Source organism: Anopheles maculipalpis, chromosome 2RL (assembly GCF_943734695.1).
Source record: "Anopheles maculipalpis chromosome 2RL, idAnoMacuDA_375_x, whole genome shotgun sequence".
Classification (NCBI taxonomy): domain Eukaryota; kingdom Metazoa; phylum Arthropoda; class Insecta; order Diptera; family Culicidae; genus Anopheles; species Anopheles maculipalpis.
The window spans coordinates 54410874-54433587 of NC_064871.1; the positions used below are offsets into that span (position 1 = coordinate 54410874).

Genomic DNA, 22714 nt, shown 5'->3' on the forward strand with positions numbered 1-22714 from the left:
TGGTACCCCAAATGACGTGTTCGTACATTTTTTCAGCTTGTTAAAACAAGCTGATGGATGATGGAATGATTTTCATTGCGAAAACCGATCAACTCCCAATTGAACGCTTTGAAATGAATCTACAGGATGTGTTACTCGTGCTGCCATTAGTACTGATCGATGTTGGAGGGAAAAGGTTCGATTTTAATTTCGTTGTAGAGGGAAATTTTTATATGTAGAGTAATAAACAATTTTTAAAAAAATGTGATTGATTTGCTCGATCGAATTTAACGAAATTCTTGTCTTTTTACAAGACCAGAAGACAAGAAAAAGGTGGAAGAGTTTTATAATTAGCCAACACCACCATGACGCAAACTCTCTATCTCCCTCTACAGTACGGCAAGAAGTTCTTTTCCGATGTTTATAAGAATTAATTATGCAAAGTGGTGAAATTAAGCTACAAAGGAATCGTTACAGTTTCTTATTATTATTTGGTACTGGAATAACTCTGAAGGTTTTGATCTACCAATCCGCTCTTCTTAGCTTTCATGTACCTAGGAATAATCAGTTCTATATATTGGAGAACGCGGTTCAAATGAGACTTGCTTTCGATCTTTCCGTGTACCCGTGCATGTATCCGTGAAGCTTCCGTTTAAAGGTTGTTGTAGTCGACGATAAAATACGTTTCATTTACTCTTTTACACTCTTTTAGTGTAGTTATAAGACGTTATGCCAATAAATATGAATGAATTTTGGCAGTGATCGTTTTTCACGCGGCAGGCTGACAATGAAATCACTTTCAGATTGTTCACTACAGCATTGACTAGTGTGATACAACTTAATGGAAGTTGAAGAAGGTTAGAATTAGCAGTCCAACTCAAGTTAGGGGTTTGTTGAGTGTGAATGTACAACAAGAAATACACGAAGTTTTGTTCACTGTAAAGCGTTGACAAAAAAGAGAGACCAAGGACTGATTTTTAAATTAGTTCTTTACAAAAAAGCGCTAACCATTTTAGGTATGACATTGAATACAGTATTCAACAATTCGTTCATGATTTATTATCATTATTTAAGATCTCTAATGTTATTCGAAAAGAAAAGTGTAATACAATTATAATACTAACAACGTAAAAATTACTCTGTAAACATGAAGTAAAGAAACATACGGTTATCCTCAACTTTAGTCTATATTTCTCAAAGGATAAGAGAGTTCCAACTACTGATGATCCAACTCAGGAGATGCAAACCGAAAGTTCTTATGTAAACTTAGCTTCTGCTAACAGGCGACTAGCGAGCAATACAGAGAGTGACCAGCATCAATTACGAAACGCGTGTCCTGGAACTGGAACCAACTCCGGGTACATTTTACTTGAAGATTACCAGCGGGTTGAATATTACGTTCAGCAGATACTTTACACCGCGCAATAAATCCCGCATTCGACCGTTTACCTTTAGACCTTCGTTTATGTGGACGGGCGGCAGGTCCGGATTGCGGCACTGACGACAGCCAATGGAATGCAACTCGATCAACGGATTTTTGCGTCCCAATCGCATATTGTGCACTCCGAAGCTACTGGCAGCAGGTCCGCCCATTAGATTTAGGTTGAATCCACTACTTACTGTGTCCCAGTGTCCCGTTTGATCGGTGGTGCCGGTTGGCAAGTGGCCAGAGGGGGCCGAATCCCGCAGCACACCCACAAACCAGATGCGATCGGAGTAGTTAAGGCTTTGGGTGAAGTTACCGAAGCCGTGCTGCGCTTTTAGTATAACTTCCACTGGTTTCGTTAAGAGCCCGTTCGACATCCGTACTTTCAGTTCATACTCGTAGCTGAAGAAGAAATAAAACCCTTAGTTAAATGGCAAATTAAGTAACGTCTGTAAAACTTTTACTCACGAATTCCATTTGTTGAGATGACACGTGCGCTGCCGTTGCATGAAATGTTTCAAATTCTCACATTCACCTTCAACCGATCCGTTCAGATTGCCGCAATCGGGTTCGATCGGTTCACCGTAGAAGCAGTTGATCCGATCAGCCAGAAACTTGGGTAAATATCCGTCGATCAGCTGTGCACGAAGATTTCGTCGACTGGAGATGGCCATATCGACCACAACACCTTCCCAGCGGACAAACGTACCGTCCAGATTTGTGCAACGTAGCTGTGTCTTCACCTTATTCTCCGTATCCCAGGCTGGCTGGTGACAAAATTTGTAATACAGATCCCAACTGAGACTGGAGGGAAGCGAGTCACTCCCACCGCTTTGTTCACGATGATCTCCAAGCAATTCGGACGCAGTCGTCTCGAACAGACGATTTTCATTCACACCAATCGTTTCGAAGTTAGACATCATATGAGGCAGCGTAAGAAAAACTGTTCCAATTACACAAATCGCGATCTGAAGGAAAGTGATGTATCTTTCTGTCCGCCGAGAGCTTGCCATATAGCCGGAGATTGCAATGGCCGTCACAGCTGCTGCAATGGACGACCACAGCCTCACCGTAGAATCCGTCAGCGAAAGCCATTCGATGACGGCAAACACGGGTATCAGCAGTGTTACAATACCAAATAGTGGAAGAAACAGAAGCAATCCGGATAGTCCGAGTGCGCCCCGAACTAAGCCGAACATTGTAGCCGATTGGGAGCTGATGATGCAAATCTGCAACCAGGCGAGGGTCACGCAGTGAGGAATCAGATACTGGTAGATGCCTCGCCAGTCATTTCGTCTCGCTATGTACATCAAAAAGCCCGGAATCATTAGATAAAGCATTGCGCGACAGTTTAAACAAAATTCAATTCCATTGCCAATCACGAATGTAGAGAAGCCGGGTACTTTTAGATCCAAAAAACGCCAACCAGTCGTCACGACATCATCCATTTCGTACGGGTATTTGGCCAGCACGTTCAACCCGAACGAGAACAGTATCAAGTAATCCGGAAAGGAATCGCCCGAGGTGTAGATAAACGCAAACATCGTCAGAAAGGTAAGTGCGAAGGCAAGCACGGTGATCTCGGAAAATGGTAACCACTGGTCGTTAATGTTCGGCTGTAGCACCATGTTGATGAAGAACGCCGTGAAGAAATAAAAGTATGGCTTCAGGTTGTTGCGCAGATACTGATTTTCCGAATCGTTTGTGTTCAAATGCTCATCGCCGTACCGCAGAAACAGTCCAGACCACATCCGGAAGTCAATGAAATCGTGCTTGGATTTAAGCATCCGAAAGCTACAAAGTACCATTACGGCGAGGCTCAGATAGTATCCACCGACTGGCAAAAGCGAGACGAGATTATCACTCGCAAAGTACCAGTAAGTGGCAAGGATAAGGCACAGCTGCATCCAGCTGCTACCGCTCGAACCAGGAAACGTGGAAAGTAGCGATACAAACCGATGGTACAGCAGTTGGAAAAACATGAACGGATGGAAAAACGGTCGATGGAAACACGGCACATGATTCAAGCTGTGTGGATCCGGCACTGACAGCATCAACGCGTCACTTACTGCCGGGAGATGTCCGTTTGAATAATTGACGGCGGCTGCCAAGAGATGTGCTTCCGAAATGTGGTTCACAGTGGGGCTACGATGTAATCGATGTCCACCACCGTTCGGGTTACCGATGGGTGAACCATCCGCATGCACCCTTCCGGAACCGGAAGGACCAGCGCCCAAGCTGTGCTCCATGCTTCCTTCCGCTTCGGCACCATCCGCTGGAGTTCGGCTACGCTTTTTGTCCAATTTATAAATCTCACGCATACGCTTCTCGAGCTGAGCAGCCGTAACGTATTCTTCGCCATTCGAAAGGCTGGCAAACAATTCTTGTGCGGCACGACGTGCCGATCGTTCGCCCGGACTCATCGCCAAGATGGTGCGTACGTCTTCCTCGTTCGCCTCCGTTATTCCGCGACCATTTTCGTAACATTCCCGTAACAGCTCGATCGATGCCTCGTGTCCTTGTTGGGCGGCACGCAGTAACCAGTGTACGCCTTGGGCGTGATTGTGTGCTGGATCTGTTTCGGAGTTTTCTTCCAGCAGCTGTTTGGCCAGCGTGAATTGCACTTCCGAGCAACCATCTTCGGCGAAGTGATACTTTAGGTTTCGCAGTGACTTTTTATCTGCAATGTAGCAAACAGGTGCAAAAATAAGTTTTGGGATGGCGGCTCTGGTCAAGGCCAAATGGCTGAATGATGGTGAGATCATCGTACGGTCGGCTAGGTACAATCCTACTTACCTTCGAGGTTCCACTTCTTGCGTGACGATGATGGACCACCACCGCCGTTGCTTTCGATTGGAGGACGATTCGCCCAGCTGGCCATGGTTTGTTTTTTACACTGCTAGAAGCAAGAGGAACCGGAGAACTTACAGACCGTATGTACACCCGCAACAGCTGTTCAGGGGGGCAGAAAGAGCAAAGCTCTGCACGTTGATTATTGCAGACAGCTACGGTGTGTTCAACGAATTGTAGCGCTTTCTCTGCAAACTAGATGTTTTTTAGTCACAAACCTAGAATGTTATTTATATTCCACCGTTGTATTGTTGATTTTGTTATATTCTGCGCGCATATACATATGTGTGTGTGGTCAGTTTGACTAGCTGTCAGATTTGTTGTCGTTTTTTGTACTCGCTCATGTGAAGTGTGGTCAAAATACAATTTCCCTGTGTGGTGCCCATAGTTAGCTTGGTTGAAGCGAGAATGCGATACAAAGAGACAGAGAAAGAGCGAGAAAGCATACCGCTTGACGTATTGGAATGTCAGCGAATTGCGCGCGCAAATCGTGTGGCTTCATTTTCATCCGAGGTAGAATTGTTCGTATTCGCTGCACCTCCAAGCTGCGCATATAATTAAACAAAAAAGTGTTTCATTTTGTTAAATTCAAATCCCAAACTTCTCTTAAACCTCTAAATCATGGATGGGTTTGATGATGTCGGTGTGTTTTTCTCGGACAACTTCGATGGTGATCAGCAGCAGAACTCGAACCAAATCAATCTGCAGCTCGTGAAAAAACAATATCGCGAGTTTATTCGTACGTTTTGTGAAGCTAATTTCTCTTATAAATATCGGTAAGTACCGTTTGATTTTAGTGGTGTAACTAAAATAAACACTCAAAAGCATCATTTTTTACCTTTAGCGACACTTTGAAGCGCAACTACCTGTTGGGACGCTTCTATCTAGAGGTGGAGATCGAGGATCTGGCTGGATTCGATGAGTCGTTAGCCGATAAGCTGTACAAGCAACCAACCGAACATTTGCAGATATTCGAAGAAGCTGCACGAGAGGTAGCGGACGAGATCACCTCTCCGCGGCCGGAAGGTGAGGAGGTGGTGCATGATATTCAGGTGCTGCTCGTTTCCGGTGCAAATCCGACCAACATCCGCGAACTGAAGTCGGACTGTGTGTCAAAGCTGGTGAAGGTGGCTGGCATCATAATTGCGGCATCCGGCATAAAGGCCAAGGCGACGCGCATTTCCATCCAGTGTCGTACATGCAACAATGTCATTCCCAATTTGCCGGTCAACCCGGGCTTGGAAGGCTATCAGCTACCGAGAAAGTGCAACACGGAACAGGCGGGTCGGCCAAAGTGTCCGCTCGATCCGTACTTTATAATGCCGGATAAGTGCCGATGTGTGGATTTTCAAGTGCTGAAGCTACAGGAACTTCCCGATTTTATACCGCAGGGTGAAATCCCACGCCACATGCAGCTGTTCTGCGATCGCAGCCTGTGCGAACGTGTTGTGCCAGGCAATCGGGTTTTGATTCATGGCATCTATTCGATCCGCAAGATCGCGCGCCAGGGCAAGCGCGAAGGACGGGAAAAGGCGATCATCGGTGTGCGTGCACCATACATGCGTGTGGTAGGCATCACGGTAGACACGGAAGGAATGGGAGCAATCTCGCGCTTCAACAACATCACCACGGAGGAGGAATCAACGTTCCGGAAGTTGGCAGCTAGTGCGAATGTTTTCGACACGCTGGCGGACAGTTTGGCGCCAAGCATTTTCGGCTCGCAGGACATTAAAAAAGCGATCACTTGTATGCTGTTTGGAGGATCGCGGAAGCGTATGCCGGACGGGTTGACACGGCGAGGGGACATTAACATACTGCTGCTAGGTGATCCCGGTACGGCCAAATCACAGTTGCTCAAGTTTGTGGAAAAAGTCGCACCGATCGCAGTGTACACGTCCGGAAAGGGTTCGAGTGCGGCCGGTTTAACTGCCTCGGTGATACGCGATCCGGCAACGCGAAACTTTATCATGGAGGGTGGTGCGATGGTGCTGGCCGACGGTGGCGTAGTCTGTATCGATGAGTTCGACAAGATGAAGGAGGACGATCGTGTCGCGATTCACGAAGCGATGGAACAGCAGACAATTTCGATCGCAAAGGCAGGCATTACGACCACACTGAACTCGCGGTGTTCGGTGCTAGCGGCGGCCAATTCCATCTTCGGTCGCTGGGACGATACGAAGGGTGACGAGAATATTGACTTCATGCCAACCATTCTGTCCCGTTTCGACATGATCTTCATCGTGAAGGATGAGCATGATCAGCGGCGTGATATTACGCTCGCCAAACACGTGATGAGCGTGCACATGAACGCGTCGAAAGCCACCGCCGAACCGAAGGAGGGTGAAATTCCGTTGGCCGTGCTAAAGAAATACATTCACTACTGCCGCACGCACTGTGGCCCACGGCTGAATGAGCAGGCAGCCGAGAAACTGAAGAGTCAGTACGTGCGCCTGCGTGCCGGTGTTGGTGAGCACGAGCGTGCCACCGACAAGCGGCTGTCGATTCCGATCACGGTGCGCCAGCTGGAGGCCATCATTCGCATCTCGGAATCGTTGGCCAAAATGCAGCTGCAACCGTTTGCGACCGAGGCGCATGTCAGCGAAGCGTTGCGTCTCTTTGCCGTTTCGACAATGACCGCTGCAAGCAGTGGTTCGTTGGCCGGTGCGGAAGGCTTTACCAGTGAGGAGGATACGGAGATTTTGAACCGCATCGAGAAGCAGCTAAAGCGTCGGTTCGCGATCGGATCGCAAGTTTCGGAGCAGAGCATTATTCAGGACTTTGCGAGACAAAAGTACTCGGAGGCAGCGGTGCGAAAGGTGATCCATACGCTGATTCGGCGCGGAGAGTTGCAACATCGTTTGCAGCGTAAAATGTTGTATCGATTGTCTTGAAATGTGGTGTGCTTGGACAGAGATAACAACTTTTTTTTTCGTTTGTATGTGTGCTTTTTAAATCAATAAGAACTATTATTTCTTTACACTTTTAAAATAAATGTAGTATAATTTACGAAGAGCACGTTTGTTTAAAACTTTGTTGACCGAGGACGGACATGTACGTTCTCGCTTAGCGGAACGTTTTTGTCGGGGCACGGACATGTCCGTCCTGAAGAGCGGCGCATCGATGAAAGAACCTTCTGCATATAAATCGCCCGTCAATAAAGTGTCACTTCACTACTTCCCATGGAGAATGTTTAAAAAAGATTTTATGGTGTAGTCCGGTGTCATTCCCGTAACATGGCCAGATTATTGGATGCGGTTGAGTTTATTTTGTTGTGCTACGAAGGAGAATTCTAAATCAATGATGGCTGCTTCATCAGCTTATGGCACAAGCTAGATTGACTCATAAAAAAGCCATCTCCCTAACGCAGGCGCTGAAGAATAGCACTAAGAGTTTTTCATTCATGTTTACCTGAGATACGATCATTGCCGTTCTAACAACTGTGGGTAGCTTAGGATTCCAATAGCTTATACTTACAAGGCGCTACAAATCGCTTCGCGGTCTTGGTCTGCGGCAGATATCCTTTTAACGACTCGCGGTCCAGCGTCGTCGTTTGCCATTATACCGGTCTTTCTAGCGGAGGCATGAACGCCATCACACCTTCGCAATTTTATCCTACCCCACGTCTCCTCTGTCCATATGGACGAACTAAAAAGCCTTTACTAACTCAACTTCTTGGCGCAGACCGTTGGTGGTAGCAAAGGAGCCCCGAGATTTTTACATCCACCATCACCTGGCATGTGACGTCGGTCATTGTCATTCGTACTAGTCTGGTAAGTTTGACTGGGATTCCAAATGCACTCATTGCTTCGTTCAGTTTCACCCTGGGTGTATTATCGTTTAGGGGCGGCCCGGGGGTGTAGGCGACAACGGCGCCGGTCTTCAAACGGCAAGACCGGGGTTCAAATCCCATCCGGATCGTCTTCTCGTAGTGAGGACTGACTAACCAACTACGTGCTATCCGGCATTCTAGTAAGCCATTTCGATGGCCGGCATGACCTTAGAGGTCGTTAAGCCAAGAAGAAGAAGAAGAAAGATACTATCGTATGCGGCTTTGAAGTCGATGAAGTGATGAAAAGAGTGGAACTACTCCACCACTTTCTCCAAGATCTGCCGCTTGGTGAAAATATGATCAGTGATGATTTCCTGTTTCGAAATCCTATCTCCTCTACGTATGGGACAATTAGATTGTAGTCAGTATTCAAGACTGTGATTTCCCTGTAGTTGCTACAATGTAGCCAATATTATAAACGGCCTTGAAATCAATGAGTCGATGGGTATTGAAGTTGTCGCTTGATCATTTTCTCTCAGATGCACCATGCCGGTGAAGATCCTTACTTTCGTGCGTGCAAAATTGTACCTAGAAAATTTGCATTTGTAACAGGCGAAACGAAATAAATTCATTATGGGTCAAGAGGTTATAACATTGTAAAAAGAGCACTCGCACACCAATACTGCTTTTGTGATTTTCTCTCTCTGTATTCGTCATTCGATTGATCATTGAGGACATCATTTTCTTCTTCCCACTTCCTTTACACCCATAAAGATTTCATTTCTGCCAATTCAGTAGGAACAATCCACACACTAAACGCTATTAAACTGAAATCCATCATAAAGTTCATACATATACAATCCACACAACAAAAAAGAAAACCATCAGCCAGTGAAAACCATTACCATGGAAGGTTTACGATTACATGAAAGTTACGTCAGGCCGGTGCATGGAAATTAGGAATTTGTTCGTGCGAAATAAATCTAAACAGCCATTTGTTCTGTATGGAGAGAAGAAAACGGATTTACAGCAGCAGTAATGTGTACTCTGCAGCAGTCATGGTGATGAATCGAGGAAATTAGGTAATTGGTACTGGTTTGTTCCTTTTCCTTACTGGTTACTCCAATCACTGGTCCACTCCATCGGGTCTGGTTTTTTGTTTGTCGTTCCAATGAGATGTGTACAATAATTTTCCTATAAATCCCTATTTTGTTTGGTACATTTAGTGTAGTTATGTGATTCAGTCACACGGTTCGTCTTTTCAAGCGAGGCCTATAACTGTGGCAGCATTCGACAGCACATATAGATCCTCGACCGGGAAACGTACCCCTTATGTGGTTTAGTAGAATCGTTTTCGCGCATTTTCCTGATGCTTCTGGTAGAACATAATTCCGATCACAACCAGCACCACAACGATCAACATCGACAGAAGAATGAGGAAGAAAATCTTCACATTCGACATGCCCGGCTTCGGATCGTCCTTATGCTCGCGCGGTGCTTCAAAGGTGGCCGCCGAAGGGATGATCTGACGACGGTCCTCCGCAAGCAGTGACGGCGCTTCCAGCTCGTGAAACTTAATCGATATAATATCGTGATTGTCGGATAGATCGCCGGTCGTGGCCGATGCACCGAAATAGTACCCCGTGGGCAGCTTGATACCCTCCACCCGAAAACATTCCTTCCAGGTGTTTTTGTTTTCCAGATCGGTAAACACGGACAGCACGTCGTTTTCGTACCGGATGCTGATTTGTGTGTCAAATTCTACGTTACGGAATTTGGCCTCACATCCCGCCACCTGGGTATGCGTTCCATCGCGATCATGATCGTACGATAGACTGCCGTTGTTCACCATCGCGCTAATGTACGGATGCTGATGGTTGTGGGGACCGTTGTGATTACTATACGTGTCAAGAATGATGGCCAGTCCCATAAAGTTGTCCTTGCTGCCAAAAACCGGACCCGTTTGCAGTCGATCGCGGGCGTACCAGAGCGCAAAGCCATCGCCGTACAGATCCTTCCCTTTTCCGTGCACCTTGAAGTTTACCTGCAGCTCCCAATTAATCGATGTGCAGGGCTACACAAGTAAAAGATGCATATTATCGGCTTTAGGGTGCTGTTTTCGTGAAATTGTACGTAACGCAACTCACTTACCACATGATTCCAGATGGCTCCATTTTTCGATTGCTGATCCGGCGTTAGCCGGACGTACGAGTTCGTAACAAAGGTGGTTCCTATGAAATCCCAGTACGGTATTGTCATACCCGATCCTGCAAACAGATAACAATGTCATTGCGTGCGTGATGATGCGCGCTAGTTTGGCCACTTATCACCTATGCCGACGTGTGAAGATTAGCGAAACAAAGAAGAAAGTGACAACTTACCTTGATACGGTTTGAACAGGGAATGCTCTCGTTTCAGGTAATCATTGAAATCGCCCTGTTGCGTGCTGTGTCGAACTAGAAGAAGTATTACAAATCCTGACGCCACCACGCTTGCTGCCGGGAAGGATGTAGCCTTTCTACTACTGGTGGTGCTTGTGCTGCTCATTCCGTACATTGCTGTGTGTTTTCTTCCCAGACGAAGCAGTCTCGTGGCGAATGGAAGATAGTTCCTTTGTTGTTGCTGAAAGTTCTAGCTAATGTGACGGCTAGAACCAGGACTGCTGGTGGCGATTTTATTTACCCAGCGATTACCTTCTAGCAAAACAACAGCAACATGAAGGATGAGTTTTTCACTGATTTTGCAGAGATTTCCAACGCACGCACAGTGACTCTTGCTTACCCTAGCGGTTGAGGATTTGGTTCCCAATCCTGATGCGAGTGAAAAAATCTGCTTTTCTGCTTAATTCACCGTTTTATCCGCAAAAGAAACGATGATAAGACGACTCACTCTAAACAACAAAACACCGCGACACCGACCGATGACAGGCGAACCCGTGCGTGTATACACCTTGGCCATTTTTCGACGAGCATCGTGAGAGGAAACTGCTCGAATCAGTGAGAAGCTGCTCGAATAGATGAAACGGAACAATTTTGACAGCTGCCATCTTAGAAACAAATGTCATTTTTATACGCAAATCTTTACTGTACATTTTCGTGTGTTGTAAATTTCCCGACTAAAATTTGCGAACAGAAATCCGACGCCTAATCTATCGGTGGCCTTCTTTTCGCAAACGGCATACTGAACGGGTAGGGCATTGGGGTTGCTGGACCTTATTTACGTTAAGCGCGACGTAACTGATACGGGGTTTGTGCGTGTATGTGCAGTGTGCGTGGTTGTATAGGGCAGGAAGAGTGCAGGGTGAGGAAAATTAAGTGCAATCTCGAGAGCCTCGTTCCAATCAAGGCTTGGGGCTACGGAAAAAGTTTCGTTCACCAATCTCCGGATCCTGCGGTCATCGCCCTCCTCTTCCGTTCAACAACATTGACGGTGGCATTCAAGATGTCCCTAGTACGCACTGCCTTGCTCTAGTAGAGGCGCGTGTATTAGTTTGGCAAAAAAAGAGAAAAGAAGAAAAAAACGTATGCCATTTCACTGCTGCCTCTCTTTGTTCCCTTGCAAACCATTCGAGGTTAGGCGACGGAAACTCCATAGGGACGGAACGCAACGCGCATCAGTATAAACAATTTTCCCACAGTCTCATCTTATCCACTCTTACACCGAACCCGGACCGTGTGTGCGTTTGGTTGTGAAAAGTGCTGAAGGTGCAGGTTGTCCATTGTATTCGCGGGTTAGCGGCGGCTGTACGACGCTGAAGACGTGGGAACGGCGAAGGTACGTGCTGTGTGCGTCTGTGCCTGTTTGCGTTTACGACAGTGCGGAAGGACACACGGGAGGGTCAGAGGTCCTTGTGATTCCTTGCGTTTCTTGCGCGCGATTGTACTCGCTCTTCACACCAGTCCATCACAGTGTATATTCTATTGGTTGCGTGTAATAACAGAATTTGTTTTGGTGTGGTGGTGGAGTTGTGTGATAGTGTCGCATAGTGATTCTATCGGAGTACTAGATTGGAAATTACTCACACGAATAAGCGTGATCGCGCGCGCGTTTCTTCTTCCTGTCGGTGGTCTGTTGTTTGTGAGAACAGCGTTTTTCCCACGGTGCTTTTGTGTACGGTTTTGTGGCAGTGTATGTGCACCGCCGTGAACCCAGGTGAAGAAGAATGTTGGTTGTTTATCCTGCCCGTAGAAAGTTTTCCTTGTGCAAAAGCTTAGCGAATAAATGAATGTGTATGGTTTGTAGCATTTTAACAAGTGCTTTTCATTGTGTTCCTCAGAGAGTGTACAGTAGTATCAATACAGTGATATCAGTTTTATCTTTTTTTTCTCCGCGTTAAAGTATAAAATTTCGCAATTGTTTGTGCGCGCGCGTGTGTGTGCTATGTGCTTATGTGTGCGTGTGTAGTGTGCGTGTGTGTGTGCTAAGTTGAATAAATAATTTACAAATAAGAAGTCGCGAAAGAAATTAAACATCTAGGGCTTACAAGAAACAAGATTTTAAAAGCGAATCACAAGATAGCTACTTCCCACGAGTCCTCCCGGAAGTAGATGCAGGTGAGCCACATAGTTGGTTTCATTTGAAAAACTCATTGATATGGTGCCTACTAAACAACACTAACCTTACTTTCTTGTTGCACTGCAGGAAACATCATCTGCCAGTACATCAGAAGCAACAGCCGGAGAAGAAGAAGCGGATAGGGCATCAGGATGTCACGCAATAAAGACAAGTACGAAAGCAACAACCCCCGGAGGCAGCAAACATTTCTGACCGCCGAGGACATTGCCGCCGGGAAGAAGACGTGCTGGCACGGCATCGAGATAACGGGCAGCGTGCGCAACCTTAGCCCGACGCTCTGGAAGTTTGAGCATCTGACTGCACTGTTCCTGAACGATAACTGTCTGACGCGCTTGCCGCATCAAATTGGTCAGCTGGCCAACCTGCGGACGCTCGATCTATCCGCGAACAAGTTGCGCAGTTTACCGGCCGAGCTGGGTGAGCTCATACAACTACGGTAAGTGTATCCGCTGAACAACCTGGAACCAAATGCGCGGGTTAGGTAGTTGTTGCTTGTACTGATCAATGATATCGCCTTTTTAGGGAATTACTGCTGAACAATAATTATCTGCGAGTGCTTCCGTACGAGCTTGGCAAGCTGTTCAATCTGCATGTGCTCGGATTGCACGGCAATCCACTCGGCAAGGATGTGCTGTCGATCTACAACGAACCGAACGGGACGTCCAAATTGCTGATGTACATGCTGGATAATCTGTCAGGTAGGTTCTATCGATAGTAGGATTTTAGCGTGAAAGTCAAGAGAGAAGCACTATGTAATAGGAAGGAAGCTTAATCGTAACACTAGAACAAAGGGGTCTAAACGGTTGTCCAATTGATCCAGTTTGTTGAAATTTTATATCGAGTCCCACTCATCTATTCCTCCAGAATTTATGGTTTAAATCATTAAGATATATTTGTCTGTTAAGACATAGAATGTGGTCGAGTAAAATATTCTAATGATCAAGGAAATCAGGCTAAGGACTCCTAGCATAACATTGCGAAGAAAAATTAATTTTGTAATATTTTCGAATTTACAATACAATGGGTATTGCCATACTATTATTGTATTGTGAGGACTGACTATCCAACTGCGTCTAGCAAGCTATTAGAAGTCCGGCGTGACCTAGAAGATCGAAGAGCCGAAAATGAGAGAAAAAAGAAGACAAATATTGACAAGATGCTGTCGTCTCTACTTTACAACAGAAATGAAACAAATTTCGGCTGATTTCAGAATAAAAATCACCGTAGCGACATTATAATTCAAAGAAAATTTGGTAATAGAGCCTATAAAATAACCTTAAACATCAATTAGATTGCCTTTGCCATTGCCTGCAAAACTGTTCTATTGCTCAAATCTTTCCTTCGAGTCATAAATCTGTGTGAAAATGAATTGTAGATTAACAGACTCTTACAATGGTGCTAGGGGCAACCCGGTGGTATAGGCGACAGCGGCGCCGGTTGTCAAACGGTAGGAGCGAGACTCAAATCCCATCCGGACCGTCGCACCGTAGTGAGGACTGACTATCCAATTACGCAGTATCTGCAGTATAGTAAGCCATTCGATGACCGGTGTAACCTTATTAGAAGTCATTTAACCCAAGAAGAAGCACAAAGGTGCTTGGTGCCTGCGATTATGATGATTTGAAAATATCAAGAATTATTGGAGAATTCTGGGAAGAACCACGGTTGGAATTGATTATCTCACTGATTATTATTTATTAATAATCTGTTAAGATAACAAACAAACAAGTTTATTAATTTCCCGTATAAAACAAAGGGTACAAAAGTACATGGTTGTTTGCACTAAGAAGTCCACAAACCAGTTGTCGTCTCTGATATGACGTTGTAGTAGTGTGCATAGAACAAATTTCTAGCGCCCTGTTGACATGTGTTATTGAACGATATTGCCAAGAATATAACAAAACCCAAATTCATCAACATTGTGATAGGCAAACTTTAAAAAAAGCCTTACAGACGGATTGGCGCCAAAACGAAGAACCAGTTTTTATCAAATAGATTCAATAATAGACTATGTACTGTTAGGATAGAACAAAGGAAAACTCATTTTTTTATTTATTTGATGTAATTTGTTCGAAAGATGGCGATGGTGGCATTGAGTTTCAAACAGTCTGTGTGTACGAGCCAGCTGGAGAGAATAATCTTGAGATCAGCAAATGATTATGTCAAATGTAAACAATGAAACTAATTGAAACGTCCCTCGCGCAAATTAATTTAACTTCATTCGTACGGAATATACACGTCTATAACATTATCCACTGCTATAACAAACTTTTTACTATCGATACCGTACGCAACTTGGCACAAAAGAAACAACTATTTAGTGTTAGGACGCTGAAAAATAACAGCATGTACAGTCTAGGTTCTATGTATTAAAATTGAAATCTTCGTTTACGTATTTAAAGGTCTTGAATACTACATAAACGGTACTAAATGCCATTCTGATTACTCCTTCGCGTGGAACAGACTACCCACATGAAGTGTTTTAAGTAAATAATAGTCCGGTGCAATTGATTTCTTGAAGCTGTAGTGCCAAAGAAGATGAAGAAAAGGAAGTTGTTAAATTTGTTTTGAACATTAAATTCACTTGCGTCGTATTGTCAGCACCGACTGTTTTTATAAATTAGATTAACGGGAAGGCTTATTACATGTAGTGTTTTTAAAACATGTTTAGTTGTTATTGCTTAGGTGAAAGCCGTTATGGTAAATGTCCGACAAAATGCATTATCAATGTCACGTTATGTTGTGTGTTTCAATTAAAACGTCGTTGTTGTTGCGATTCGATAGTATGTTAATGTCACTCTTTTTATTAATTAAGTTTTCAATCGATCCTATTGCTATAAGATGTGCTGTTTGTTTCCGACCAGTTGAGTCAATAACAGCAGCTTTATTTGAAGACGTTGACCAAGATTTAACGTATGTATTTTGGTGAAAAAGAGTGCTAAACACAAATCGATAGTATAATCGATTGATAGAGTCAAGCAAACGGATTGGTGTTTTCATAAAGAAACACTATTAAAAATGTTTCTTATATTGTGTCTAGCGTTAAACAGAATATACTACACGACAAGCACATAGAGTGTATCGTTAGTTACTTCCTGAAAATGATTTACAGTAAAGTGTTTCGTAAATTAATTTGTCGTTCACATGCAACGAATAAGCTGTCGTATTTCTAGGTTTGTTTGGTAAAAAGAGAGTAAAATTTAAAATATGTTTCTGTCCTGAATTTCCACACATCGTACGACATTTGCTATAGATTCTAGTTCCATCTGAAATTGATCCATAGCATTTTGATCAGATTCCAGAAAAGGTTCAAGACATCGTTAGTTCATACTGAAAACCCGCTAACGAGCGAAAGTGTCTAAAGAATCCGGCCTGGTTAGCACAACAAAATGAAAAGGAAAGTTCTATGTTCATAAGAATATATGCCAAGATCATTGCGATGCATAAAAGAATTTGATGATCTTAAATTCCACACAACAAGAAGACAAATCTAACAGTGTCTCGGTCTGTGAATCCATGTAATATTCAGTTGCGACTCTACTCATCATGCCATGCTGCATAAACGAACCGCCAGTAAAACATAATAAGTAGTTGCGTTGCTTAATGTTCGACCGAGTATCGAACGATGGAGGACGAATGTGTCTTTGTGGAACCTTGGATGAATGAAAAAGACATAGTTGCTGAACCATGTGCTCGTGACGATGCCGTGCCGTGTTGATTTCAATTGGTGAACAACCCAAGGGAAGCTAACAGCAAAGACTACACACAGGCATGTTAATCATAACGAGAAGTCTGCACAGATCGTTGTTATTGAGACACAACAAACATAAACATGGGTGGCTCTTTCGTTGGTACGTAGCAGCAGCCTATCATTATGAGCCCTTACTTCCGTTTCTAGTTGGACAGCAGTAATAGGTTTGTGAAGTATTGCGAAGATTGGAATGTAAGGGGATGTAGAAGGTGGAAGTTTTCATATTTTGTTTCGCTGGCTAGTGCGAGCGTTTTATCGTGTACAGAAACTTTATGCATGGAAGATAGCGAAAATTGTCCCTCGTTTTATGATGGCCGTGAAAAATGTTTAAATCGTTTTTTGTTGTGTTCTGTTTGAATGGTGAGCCTTAATAGTTTAATTTTTATGATTGCATTTTCGCGATGCTTTCAAGTCATATGCATGCATCTACCCAGTACTTTGAGCATAATCTTCACAATGTTGTAACATTGTTTTTTTTAGACTAACGAACGATTTTAACTGAATAAAGTGCTAGTTAAAAAAAGGTTACCTTCCTTAGGAATTTTGTACATAATGTTAAAAAACCTCTTTCGACGCTCTACAATAGAGAAAGATTTTGGAATAATAAGATTTAAAAAAATTATTAGCAGTACCGTTCAACATTCGCAGGTTCAACTGAGCGCCGTGATATGGTTTCCTTTAAAATAAAAACTTATTTTTAAGGATTTTTCATTCAATCGCACTTTTGATCTGACGCTTCCCGTCAGGTTCAGCACAGACTTGTCCCGAATGATTTTCGACACTTTCTTAGAGTCTTTTTGAAAACTGTCGATGTTCTCCGCAGCTTTCAAATGCTTTCTCAAGTGTGCCTTGGTTAGTATTCAAAATAACTCAATCGTTCGGGTTTCAGGGCAGTTCGGGGGATTAATTTCTTTCGGCACGTACCGTACCTCAAGTTTTTCATACCATGCGATCGTGTCTTTGGCATAGTGAACAGAGGCCCCGGATGTAGGTATCGGTCCTCGTCGTCTCCGTTGTCCGTTTTTGATGTACCCAGTTTTTGAGCCACATCGCGAATGGAACATTCCTTTCTTTGCTTGAACGCTTTTGGTTATTTCCCGGTCCAACTGTTGATCGACAGGACCAGGATTTCTGCGCATCCTCGAAGCTGGACTTCTCCCGAAACTTTCGGATGGCGGTTCGTGCGGCTCCGATACTCACACCTTCCGATTTCGCTAATTGATTTAGCGAAATGTTAGGAGTCGAGCACCATTTGTGCACAATGCTTTTGCGCTTTTCGACGGAAGTGTATTGCATTTTAAGAGACGCTATTGAAAAAAAAGTTTCGATGCACTAGCTAGTAGCTTTGACTGTAAACCATCAAATAAATGAAGAATCAGCTGTTTTACGCCATCCGTTTACTAGAAACGGCATTTAGAAATCGTGCTTATACTTTCGGGGACACACTTTATTTAGTAATAGTAAATTAGTGTAGTAAAGTAACATTTGTATGCACTATCCTTGACCCAAAAAGATAAAAATAATGAGCCACATCTTGTGAACTGGTTGGAGTTTTACTACAACTTCCTATTTTTTATCCTGAAAATACAGCCGAGCCATATGGTTACAACGTTTTACTCCTGGAGAAGCAAACATGTAACAAGGAACAGATTCTGGGCACTAAGTAATGTTGTATGACCGTTTAAAAAACTGATGAGCATAACGGAGGCTTTACAGGGTTTCTGAGTAGAACTAAACAAGTGCGAGGCATTTCTAGACAACACAGAAGACAGAAGACGTTTCTGTTTATGACCATTGAATCGAGTTCTTGTAGCTGTTGTCATGGATATTTTACAGAATCAAAAATATTAAATCATACGTACAAAAATTAATATTCATTTGGTTTACCGCTTTCAAATATGTTCAAAGTATAAACTATATTAATGTTATTATTAAATGCATGTTATGCACGTAAATAAAAAAAAAAATTTGTATTTCATCGGTTTCAAATATTTACCAGCTTTTCCAAAACGCTTTGAACCGTTTCACCAACCAATTCAAATATGATCATCATCCATTTCAACCTAGCGTTTGTCCAGTACAACTTGACCACAGGCGAAAACGGCGACGGTTGCCTAGTTCAACCTATCCGCTGTACAGTTCATCTTGAGCGTTGTCTAGAAATGCCTCGCAACTGTCTAGTTTTACTCAGAAACCCTGTATCAGGATCTTGATCGTGAAGCTCGAAGACCATTGTGTAAAATAGCTTTTTGACGGTTGTCTCCTTTGATCAAAATACCTACTTCAATGTAAATATAATCGAGAAAATGCTGCTCCAAATAAGATAATTCATTTTATTCTTAGATTCAAAAGATGATGTCAAAGATTCAACCATAAACAAACCATTTACCATTCGCATGGTGTTCGAGAAACGAGCTCAAATACTACGTGCCAGGTTTACCGACCCGGTTAGGGTATTAAATTTTGAATCACATCACCGGTCTCGAAATGAAAGTGAAACTATCTATAGTCCAGCTCGGGCCAGACGGTTGTTGTGGTCTCTCGTGTTTTGCTTCCATTCGCTTTCCTACGCCATCCGAATCGTGCTGGGTGCGCTGCTGCATCCAAACATGGAGCATTTCATGTTTTGAGTTAACCTCACAGTACAGTACCCAACCGTGCCCGTACGAAATGAAACGTAGTAGCGCCAGGGTCTCCAGGTCCTGGTAAAGAAAGTTTCTCGCGAAAGTGTGCACGTCCGGTAAAACTTCGGTGCCATGTGCGCGTGCAGCTAGAAGAAGGTGAAACACTTTAAACAAAAAAGTAAAGGAACGTTTTTTTTTGTTCATTTGGCTAAAGGGAAAGATGGTGGCAACTCCATTTTTGTTGGCAATTGGGCAGGAATGGAAGGAAAACTGGAATATTTTAAAATGTTTGAGTAAAAATTTATGGATGGATTTTTTTATGTTTTATAAAGCAGCTGGCAGCCTTTTTTTGTCAATGATGATTAGGTGAACTACTCAGTTAATCTAATCAGTCAGTCTATTTTCCATCGAGTGGAAGTTTTTGAAGCGATTTCGCCGGATTGGTAAGGTGGTTCCGAAAATGTGAACGCTTTGGAATCATTGTTTATGCCTAGAAAACCCAATAATTCCAATTGTTTGTTTTATATAATGTTGGCAGTAATTCCATCTTGCTTAGGTCATAGATTCTCGTTGATCATGTCATCTGCTTCTTCGACTATTTTTCTTTCGATGGTCGTTATTGTCGAAGTCACTGTTTCTTCAACGATGGAAATACACTTGCGATATTTAGAACTGCACTTATTCTTGAAGTGCCTCAAGCTGCTGATAGTTTAAATTTAAAAAAAATCATCCAAATGACGATCTTTAGTAACGGGGTGTTGGCGACAACGGTGCCGGCCTTCAAACGGCAGGACCGGGGTTCAAATCCCATCCGAACCGTACCCCTGTAGCGAGGACTGACTATCCAACTACGTGGTATCGGCAAGTTTAACAAATCCTATTCGGCGATCGGCGTGACCTGGAATGTCGTAAAGCTTCTCGACTCCTCGAAGACGATCTTTAGCCTATATATTGATACTATTAAAACTATTTTAAACAATTTTCATGTGGCAAATAGTAGTTTCTTCAGAATATTATCCAAGTAAATTTATTTTTTTGTATTACAACGAATTTCTGCAATTCTTTCTTCAACTGCGAGAGATCTTGCTGGCTTTACTTGACTTCGTTTTACCTGCAGCTACGGATGGGATTCAATACTTGATCTTGCCGGGTGAACATCGGCGCCGATATCTGTTTGGCATCATATCGATCTGTACCGATACAGTACTCTCTTGAAGATATTATTATTTGGAATTGATCCCAAGAGACAGATTATCCAAACGAATTACTATGGCCTAATTATTTTCTTTTATTTTAAGTTCTTAGAGTGTTTGTTTTAGATGAATCACCTCGCATTTTTTAGTGTAATTAGCTAGATAATCTAATCTTCTATCTAGCTTAACAATTCATTAAACTTATATCCTATTTGGAGTGCAGACATTTCCTTCTCCCTCAATTCAAGTGCACCTTATCCCTGGTGAGCTCAGTTGTGGATGTTGTCGCTGCCAGGTATGGTTCTAAAGTTGTCCTCTCTATGTCTGCTAAGGGGTTGGCGTCTCTTTGGAGTATCGTGCCATAGAGACTAACAATTGAAACCCAAGAAAACCCCCTTTGTTGTGGATATTCTGTGGTGTTCGCCACTCCATATCGTTGCAAGGTATTTGGATGTTATGGATAGTGGCCCCACCATCGGCAGAACGCACGAGTCCGAAAGCCACTACAACTTTGTGAAGCTACAATAGCATCCAATTCACGCATTCCGCCAGCATTAAAACCGCCAGTCACAACTACACTTCGTTCAAACCTTTTTCAATTGGTTCGGTGATCTAATGTTATCGCTGGCGACCCTGACGCCAGCAAATCGCAAACGAGCCGACCTCCACAATAACCAAGTAAGGTTACTGCAGAATCGAATCCAGACATTCCGCCATCGACAAGGTCGCCAGTTACGACCCTAGATCTCCTAAACCAACTTTAATCGATTCTGGGACCGAAATAGCGACCGGCGCATGTCGACGCCACCTTGGCAAAAGTCTAACAAACAACAAAAAACAAAAAAAAACACCGAAAACAAAAAACAAATAAGCATAAAATCCTACAATCCCCCAATAGGACGATATTGCGTACAATCTACGAGAAGGGAGAGGGGAAGGGATCAAAGGACGATTCCCAGTTCTTTGGCGAAGTCAAACTAAGTCCGCGCATATTTGTAGTCCTTCTGTCTCAGGATATCGCGCATCGGCACCGCCGGGGATCTTCCTGATGCCCGAACGGCTGCTTATAGTCCGGGTCTGGCCGCATTGAACTCCACACATGACCAATACATTTGCCATATATTAACGAAACTTTTGACTAGAATAAATTCGCTAGCTGATTAAAATATCTTCTGAAGCTGCTATCAGAATATTAGACTTACCGAGTATAAGTAACTTTAATTTGATTTATTGAATTTATTTTATGGACAACCGTCTACATGAAAGTTCCTATACAGTTCCTTTAGTTTCTTGTTGAAAACTCCCTTTCCGTTTGCATATAACCTATGAAATGAACATTTTTGTGCTGATCTTTCACGGAATTTATATTTTTTTCTCATGAGGTAAGAGTCTTGCCTAATATGGCCGGACAATAGCTTTCTAGTGATCGATTTCGCAAGATTTATGAATTGCTTACGGATGTAAACTGGATGTAAACTGGATGTCAGACGTAATCACAATCCTATAGTTTTGATTGTGCGTCGAAAACGTCCAAGCGTGTACACTTTAATCCTTCGACGCAACATATCTTTGTATGACGGATCATTTTTCTGCGCAGGCGTTGCCGTTGCAGTGAAAGAGTATGGTTTTCCATAACACCGTAGTTGTTTTGTACGTCTGTAGGACGGTAGGATGGCCTTCGGTGTGATGAACAGCGACGCACAGTGAGCTCTGGGCGTCTGGACGGGTGGTCCATACTTTAATTCCTAAATTACCGGAACACGTGATTTTATTGATTTTTCAACAAATACCACCCCTCTACTGACTTTGGGCTACGGCCATTGTGAAAGGGATGGGTGTAGAAGTAGAAAGCGTGGCTCTCGCTATGGTGGCTCTCGGGTGTTGAGATGAAATTGATTTTTGCTGCACTACCACCACCATCACCCTACCATCCCGGATCCAGCTTGTCCGGAAAGACGGAAATATAAGTATTTGGGAGGAAGCTTGGTTTGGTTGGTTGGTGTTGTGTTACGCTGCAAAGTAATGCATTGGTCCATTTAAGTGTACTTTTTTGTTGTTGTACGTGTTTTGCTTATGGAACAACTCTCATCAATCACTTTTCCAACCTGCTTCTCACCAAGCCGAGCAAATATTCAATATAATCGATTGGTCCAGAGGCGGTTCCTGCTGTGTCGCTAGGTAAATGGTGACTTCCGTCACGGATTTTCAAACTTCCTCAGCTGGCGGCCGGAGCGGTGGCTTTGTCCACACCGCACAGAAAGAAAAACAGCAGTAGCCCTCGGAAGAAAGGTACACTTTTTTGCTGTTTCGAAAGTGTAACCAAAGAATGAAATTGCAAAATCAATTAAATAATTTGTGCGATTCGTCTCCAGCGTTTTTTTTCTGTGTCGCAGTTTTTTGCTATGTTTGTATTGTGTGTATTACATTGAGTTCATAATTTTTCATTATGCTCTGTGTCTCACTTCTCATGTTTTTTTTTCTTTTCTTTCCTTTACAGGTAGGTGCCGGGAGACAATTCCCTCTTCACTCGATCTTCATACAGTTCTT

General features: G+C 43.4%; 3 protein-coding genes across 4 annotated transcripts in view; 2 read left to right on the forward strand and 1 right to left on the reverse strand.

The window, feature by feature from the left end:
* Nucleotides 1-1339: 1339 nt before the first annotated feature.
* On the reverse strand, nt 1340-4291 carry LOC126557003 (wolframin). Its single transcript, XM_050212621.1, has 3 exons — nt 4202-4291; nt 1874-4085; nt 1340-1807 (listed from the first exon to the last, which is right to left on the reverse strand). Exons 1-3 carry the CDS (start codon nt 4284-4286, stop codon nt 1345-1347), a joined length of 2760 nt encoding a protein of 919 aa, XP_050068578.1. The 5' UTR covers nt 4287-4291; the 3' UTR covers nt 1340-1344.
* Nucleotides 4292-4852: 561 nt separating this feature from the next.
* LOC126557215 (DNA replication licensing factor Mcm5) overlaps nt 4853-22714 on the forward strand; it is a 296187-nt gene continuing 278325 nt past the window's right edge. Inside the window, exons 1-2 of one of the 2 annotated variants that reach the window (XM_050212916.1) lie at nt 4853-5031; nt 5100-7154. In XM_050212916.1, the coding sequence (XP_050068873.1) occupies nt 4877-5031; nt 5100-7146 (2202 nt within the window). In that variant the 5' untranslated portion in view covers nt 4853-4876 and the 3' untranslated portion in view covers nt 7147-7154. The remainder of the gene's footprint in view (nt 5032-5099; nt 7155-22714) is intronic. The other variant, XM_050212917.1, reaches the window with a different exon arrangement.
* LOC126557645 (CCR4-NOT transcription complex subunit 6-like) overlaps nt 12478-22714 on the forward strand; it is a 103263-nt gene continuing 93026 nt past the window's right edge. Inside the window, exons 1-3 of the mRNA XM_050213495.1 lie at nt 12478-12577; nt 12666-13035; nt 13122-13297. Of these exons, the coding sequence (XP_050069452.1) occupies nt 12731-13035; nt 13122-13297 (481 nt within the window). The 5' untranslated portion in view covers nt 12478-12577; nt 12666-12730. The remainder of the gene's footprint in view (nt 12578-12665; nt 13036-13121; nt 13298-22714) is intronic.